General features: G+C 40.6%; 1 protein-coding gene across 2 annotated transcripts; it reads left to right on the top strand.

Moving 5' to 3' along the window:
* Positions 1 to 228: 228 nt before the first annotated feature.
* On the top strand, positions 229 to 5,468 carry DDIT4L (DNA damage inducible transcript 4 like). Of its 2 annotated transcripts, none has more exons than XM_044429595.1 (3): positions 229 to 358; positions 889 to 1,024; positions 2,750 to 5,468. In XM_044429595.1, exons 2-3 carry the CDS (start codon positions 892 to 894, stop codon positions 3,229 to 3,231), a joined length of 615 nt encoding a protein of 204 aa, XP_044285530.1. In that variant the 5' UTR covers positions 229 to 358; positions 889 to 891; the 3' UTR covers positions 3,232 to 5,468. The 2 variants fall into 2 exon arrangements, with proteins under 2 accessions (XP_044285530.1, XP_044285528.1); XM_044429593.1 differs by lacking the exon at positions 229 to 358 and adding an exon at positions 367 to 701.
* Positions 5,469 to 7,295: the final 1,827 nt, after the last annotated feature.

Here is a 7,295-nt window from a genome sequence, read left to right as displayed (position 1 = left end):
GCAACCCGTCCCGTCCCCCGCCCCGCCCGCCCTCGGCCTCTCTCCTTTCACATGGGCTGGCTGAGCAGAGGCTGTTTGAGCCGCTTCGCTCCGCAACACAAGAGCCCACGTTAAGGAAGCAGCCAATGAGAAGGCGGATTCTTTGCCAAGTGTAACACGGCCCCTGGGAACCCGGGGCGGGGCGGGGGGGGGGGGAGATGCCTATAAATACGTTGTGGTTGTAGTAAAGACGGGGATAGGTTCGCGGGTGGGTTTGTATTTTTCTAGATTTTTAAAAAGTTCTATTTAAAGTGTGTTTTCTGATGAAGCCGAAGTCACTTTTCTAGCAAGCCTTTTCATGTCCTTTACTTTTTAGCAGGTAAGAGGGGCTCTTTGTCTTGGAAGCTGAGTTATTCGGTCAACCGAGGCACGTTTACTTGGCAGGAGGGCCCATAGAACTCGGTGGGGCTTACTTCTGAGCAGGGTTGCTTGGGATTGCACTGTAACGACAGGATTCTTATAACTAACAGTTTATTATTATTTATTTCCTCTGTCTGTTGTTTTTGCTTTGAAACCCCAAAAATGTTCTTTAGGAGTTGCAGCTTTAAAAAACAAAACTTTAAGAATTGAGTGTGATTTCTCTTTAAAATATGAATTTTCCCCTAAACTGATAATGGATTAAATAACTCATGGACTACAATCCTGTATCCAGTTATCTGAAAGTAAGTGCCTTTGAAAAGCATGGAACTTGCTTTTGAGTGAGTAGTCATGTTTAGAGTTCTGCTGATAGACCTTTAGCCAGGTGAATGCTTTGCTGTTGTCCTGACCCCCCTGCGACTTTATATCATGTGTTCTATTACTGCCTGACTTCTAATGGTCTAGCAATAAACCACATTTGCCTTTTTGCAGTACATGAAGAAAGGTACATTGACTTACTGGCAGCGAGAAGAGTTCAGAATGGTTGCAACCAGCAGCTTAACCAACAAAAACTCTGCATGTATCTCCAAAATGATACAGCAACGTTTTCAACAAGCTGCTGTAACTGGTGAGTGGGTTACGTGGTAGTGATTATCGTCATTTGCTGACTTAAAGTACCCCAAGGCCTATTGGGAGCAACCTCTCAGAGGACTATACAATTCCTGTGTTATAATATTAATCTTATGTATTTATTTTGTAGGCAATATTCTTCCCTTTTCCTATTCCTTGGATCAAAAGTTCTTCACAAAATGGCCTGCAGTTCTTTGACAGTGTATATTTCAACAGAGCAGCCCTAAAACAGAATTTTGTAACTAGTTGAAGAAAGATGTGGGACCCCCAGATGTTGCTAGGCTACAGTTCCCGTCACCCTTCACCATTGGCTAAGTTGGCAAGGACTGATAGGAGTTGCAGGCCAGCTACATCTGAAGGACCACAAGTTTCCTAAGCCTGGTGTAAGAGTTGAGCATGGTTGGAACAGATCCAGAGTGCACTGATAATGGAAAAGGCACAGCCTAGGCAATGCAGCAGTATAACATATCTGGAATAGGTTTGTGTCTTTCAAAATTTGCTGAAGGAAAAAAAATCTATCAGAATCTTTCTTGTAATCAGACAATGCATCATTGGGGTATAATGTTCAAAGTACTCTTGCTCATTCTGCTGCCTTTCAGATGCTTAAAATGACTATTTACAGCATTCCATACCATTGGCCACACTGAATAGGTCTGTTTGGAACTATAGTCCAAAACATCTGAAGCTGGGGAAAGCTTTTGTACCCGTAACAACTCTGTGTACCTTATGCTCATTTTCACTCTGTATAAAGCAGTTGGGAGACTCAGAGCGTCAACATTTCAGAATATTTGTAATGACAAAAGCATGCTTTAAATGAGGGAAATCAGCACATTCTGCTCCTTCAGCAGTATTAAAGAAAATGTGTATCCTGAAAGCTAATGAAAACCATTGTGCTTAAATAGAAGTTGTATTTTCCTATAAAATTAAAGCAAAACTAAAGGTTTCTTACAGATGGGACAAATAGCTTTAATGGTAGCAAGACATGTTTGCTTAGAATTCATAGTCTCTGAGTTCAGTGAGATTTAACCCCCAGTAAAAAAATGCTTAGGGTTGTCACCTTCTGCATAATTCCCTTTAGTATGTAAAAAGTATGGAAACACCTTATTTTCTCTCCATTTTGTTTTTCATGTATGGATTCTTTAATACAGTAAACTAGTTGCTTCTCATCTTGGCTTTGTTTTTGACAGCTTGCCAAAATATAATCTTTTTAAAACACTGCTGGATCACCTGCTTTTTCAATGTCTGCTGCGTCATTTTTTCATTTTTTCTGTTGACATCTTCTGTTCCTGATTTTGCAAATAATGTAAGGTTGCTATTGGCCTAAAGGCTATATTCCAGGGGTAGATGAACTGGTGCCCTCCAGATGTTTTGAACTATTAATTCCATAATCCCCAGTCTGCTGGCTGGGAAAAATGGGAGGTGCAGTCCAAAACACACGGAAGGCTCTAGCCATTGCAATGAACATGCATTTCAGTTGCAGCCAGTTTTATCATAGGGAAAAGAAATTTATAATAAACTGTATTTTTGCATGTAATCTAATACTGTTGGCAGCAAATAACTTAAACTGACTCCAATTTGTCATTAACCTGATGAGCCGCTAGGAAAATAAATAGCCATTGCTTAACTTTTGGTCTAATGTAATTATTTGATATTACAAGTGGTGGCTGGCTTCTTGCCAGTTACTGAGAATCTTTTTCCTCTCTCCTTCTCCCATTCATTATAGACTTTGACTATTGGGATTATGTAGTGCCTGAACCCAACTTTAATGAGATGGTGTTTGAGGAACGGACATGTCAGAGTTTAGCTCGAATGCTGGAGACGTGCCTGTCTAAATCAAAACAGACAAGACTGCATTGCTCAAGAGTTCTGGTCCCAGAGAAACTAACCAGGAGGATAGCACAAGATATCTTGCGTCTCTCTTCTACTGAGCCTTGTGGCTTAAGGGGTTGTGTTATTCATGTCAACTTGGAAACTGGAAATGTATGTAAAAGGTTGGATAAGATTGTCTACGACCCCACTGTCGTTTCTACTTTTGAACTGACGCTGGTGTTCAAGCAAGACAGTTGTTCATGGCCTAGTTTTAGGGATTTCTTTTCCAGAGCTTGCTTTGCCTCTGGTGGCAAGCATACCCTGATCCTGAGTCCTGGATTTCGGCTAATTAAGAAAAAAATATACTCGTTTGGGACAGTTGTTGAAGAATGTTAAAATGTCTGGTTTTTATGTACAGATACCCAAAACGGTGTTAGGAACTGAGCCTAAAGTCCTTACAAATATGAATTAATTTTTTAAGTTAGCACTGACTTTTTGCACAACATCCATTCATCTCCCTAGCCCAGCAAAATCTCATTGCTGCTAGCTGGTTCTAGGAGAGATGGAGGAGCACCACTACAGGTACTTGAAACATTCCTTGATTAGCATCAGCTCAACAAGCCCATTCAATGCTTGCTAGCTGTAGTCCAAAATGTTACCTAGAATGTTACCTTGTTGTTTGGCATTCTTGCATTTTTTTAAATGTGATGTTATCTAGATTTGGCTTCTTCTAATCTTTAAGAAGAACAAGAGAAGGATGGCAAACAACAAAAGTATTATTTTGTCTACTTTTGCCAAAGTTGGATTGCCCAGTGGCCATGCTGGCTGGAAATTGCAGTCCAACGCATCTAAAGGGCACTGGATTGCGATTGTCTGGCATAGCTCTTATGTAGAATGCAGGTGCTCTACACAGTGATCAAGTTCTCTTTCAGATGAAGGATTTTCTAGAAACTCCTGTGTTCAACAAGTCGTGGACAACAGCACTACACTTTAACTGCATGAGCTTCTTTAGCTTCTGGAAATGTATTGAAATCTACAGAATGTTCGACATGGTTTTGGACATTCAGTGTTGAGTTATTGTGTATTCAATTTAGTGGAACAAATATTTGTTGTATTCACAGAAATGCCTGACCTGCCCGAAGTCCACTTTGGAAAATAAGGATGTTGCTCTGTTATAGGCTAGCCTGTAATTTTGACCGAATGAACAATACGCAGTTGCTTTTCTTGGACTTCTTCAGTGCCAGTGGTCTCAAAATGATTGGAGGGGTGATGTGACTGCCTGGAAACCACAGATCCAGTTAACTTGATGCAGTCCTGTGAATGATGCAGGACATTTTGGATGCTCAGAAATGATTTGGAGGTGACTTTTGATAAAATGACTCCCAGAAAGAAAATCAGTCACATTCTCACTGTTCTGCTGCATCTTCCTGTGTCTTGGTTGAGTGATAGAAAATCTTAACAGTCAAAGGGCAGGAAAAGTCAACTGAAAATGCAAATCTTTGAGGTTTTTTGGTCTATCCATCCATCTGCACTGCAGACATGTCTGTAGGATATGCAATATTTTCCATAATCCAAGGAACAAGTTTCTGTGTGGTTTTGGCACCATTTTCCCCCTATCTTTTAAAGAAAACTTCCATGTGTCCCCCACTTCAGCAGGATTAAAAGAAAGTTTTGGTAATACACCCTATGAAGGTCTTCTCCTTCAAAATATGAATGGAATTCCCCTTTTCCCCTTCCATTTTGTGGCCCACTGTTGCATTTTCAACAATTTATAAAAGATAGGCTGGCATAAAACCCCGAGTAAGTGGAGAAGGGTAGCCAGTGTCCCAACAAGGTGGTGATTGTCTTTTTAAAATGCCTCTTGGCTCTAGCATCCTACACTTGACATCACTGAGTTCTAATGTGTTGGTTCGGTGCAGGTGAGTAATGATAGCAAAGGTCTCTTCCGAAAGAACAGAAGTTATAATAAACATTCTTCCTCTAGAAGATCATCTTATAGGGGACCAGAGTAGAGGAAAATGACACAGAAGACCCTGCTGTAATAAGAACTACATTGCTTTATGTCAAAGGCTTGGTGTTTCATCCATATGCAACTTGCCCCATATAAAATTAAAATATGGGGTGGGGTGGGAAGTGGAACTCCTTGAAGCTTCTGCAGGTGACACTCCTGATTTCCTTCAGATTTCTATATTGGAGATCAACTGATAAGTACATGGCATATACATTGGAGCTGTTGATTTTATTATACCTGCATGGGTTACTCTAATATATATGGGACAAGAAAAATAACAACACCATGCAAAACGAATGGAGGATATCACATAGAGGTGGGTGTCTACATTGTTTATTAATTGCACATGCCTGACTCTGAACACAAATTGGCAAGCTGCTTTGTTGCTATAGGACTGTTGTAAACAGGTGCACTTACTGGTTGTATTCAACCTAATGCTTTTAAACTGCAGATCTTCGCTGGTAAGCTCTGTAGGGGGTGTTGGTGAAGTTAGATTTGCACTGATAAGACTCCTTTACTGTTTTGAAGTTCTGAAATGTTGCTTCTTGTATTATCTTGTTACGATCTTAGCACTGATCTTAAAATGTGATTCCTATGTCTGCCTATAAATACAGATATACTTTTAATTTTCAGATCTTGAGTAGTCATTTTGAGACTTTCTAGAGGCTCTTTGCTTTCATTTAATTGCACTCTTCATGGACATGTCAGTGTGAAAGATGCACTTCAAGCATTCCATTCCATTTTTGGTTGTGAGGACTGATACTTGATCCTGAATTCAATAAAAAATTTGGCTTAAAGATACCTCAGTAGCCAGGATTTTATTGCGATAACCATATTTTCTCCTATATGGTCAGTCATTAAAATATAAAATTGGTTGGCCATTTACTCTTTTGTACCTATGGAAATGTTTCAAAATTGTGGGAATTAAGCTTCCCCCAAGTAAGCGAGCACATGCGATATTTTATTCTGTGCTATTGAATACAATGGAACTTACTCTAGGTAAATAGGTTGCTATACAGTTTGCAAACAGTTTGTGATACACCACTGAGGAGAGAGTTTTGCTTGTTTGTTTTTTCAAGGGGGGGAAATAAACTCTTATTGGACATAGCCAGTAGTCAAACTACGGAATTCCTCAATGAATGACAATATAAAAAGGTGAATAAATAAGATTATGCATAGTCGTTCTAAGTATGGCAGCAGCCATTTTAGGACATGAATTGATTTTGTAACCTCTCAACCTCTCAACTAATATCTGGTGCTCTGCAAATCATACTTGCACTTAAAATTGGCTTAACTTCCAAAGATCTGCAAAATAGCACTTTTAAAGGTAATTGGAAGAACTGCACATTTGTAAATACATAACACTGCTCCTTGAGTACCATGGACTTGCACCATTGCTGTAATGGAAACACCCAGTGGTAAGGTGGGAAGAGCCCGAGTAACAACTGAACTATTTCACAGCAGTTGCATCCAAAACGCCTGTATTGGCGTGTTATACCCAACCCAGTTTTCTGTGCAGAGAGATTTTAGGGGTACAGCACCTTCCCTGGGTTTGGTTTCTTTGGAATGAGGTCACAGGAGGCTATGCATGGACTAGTTACCAAGGCTGATCTTCCTAATGAAAGAGTTGCCAAGCTAGGTTCTTGGCTAAGTTCAGGGCAAGTACCTCTTGGTCATTCTCAGTGGAACAAGTTCCACTTCCCCAACAAATGGAAAAGGCATTAATTAAAATAAAAGAGAAAATGTTCTCAAGGGACGGGAAAAAAGCTTGAACAAGTCTGACGCATTTTAGAAAGTTGTTTTCAACCTGGGGCTGTTCATCTTTCTCAGTATATCTTGAAAAACGTTGCTAATGCTTCCTCTGTTTCCAGCTACTCAAAATATCTTTCTGAGATGTGTCAAGCTTTTTCTGGCACTTGAGTCGCCTGAAAGGACCCCCCTGGAGTTGTTCATTCCCACCATTGCAGTCTGCTTGTGTTGTCGTCCCTGGCTCTAGTGCAGACAGCAGTTGTAATGGCCCACTTTCTCACTGCATGGCAGGCGAGGCGTAGTAACAATGACGGGAAAGAGACAGAGGAGCAATAGCAATGTGCGAGAAGATTGACTCATGGAGGGAGGGAGACCATTGAGAGCATTGTGCTCAAGGGCTCTGCAAAACTCGGAGCCAGTACAGGTTATAAACACAGCGTTGGAAGGCCTCCTCGGATGTCACTTAGCTCCAACCCCATAACAAATGATGGCTCTTAAGTGCACTCCACTAAATTAGTTCCTTAGGCCAGGATGAAAATGGGAAGTAACAGCCTTCTAATAAAGCCTGCAGTCTTTCTAGAATGAATAAGGTGCATCACCTGAGGATATACACGGAGTCCCAAAAGAGGAGCTCCTTGTTTTGTCAAAGCAGACTTATGAGGCCTCTGCTTTTCTGCACAGAATGTGCTCCAACCTTTCC

This window comes from Varanus komodoensis, unplaced genomic scaffold, assembly GCF_004798865.1.
Source record: "Varanus komodoensis strain SLA01 unplaced genomic scaffold, ASM479886v1 scaffold2, whole genome shotgun sequence".
In the NCBI taxonomy this organism is placed as follows: Eukaryota; Metazoa; Chordata; class Lepidosauria; order Squamata; family Varanidae; genus Varanus; species Varanus komodoensis.
This window is presented reverse-complemented; position numbering and strand designations above follow the sequence as displayed.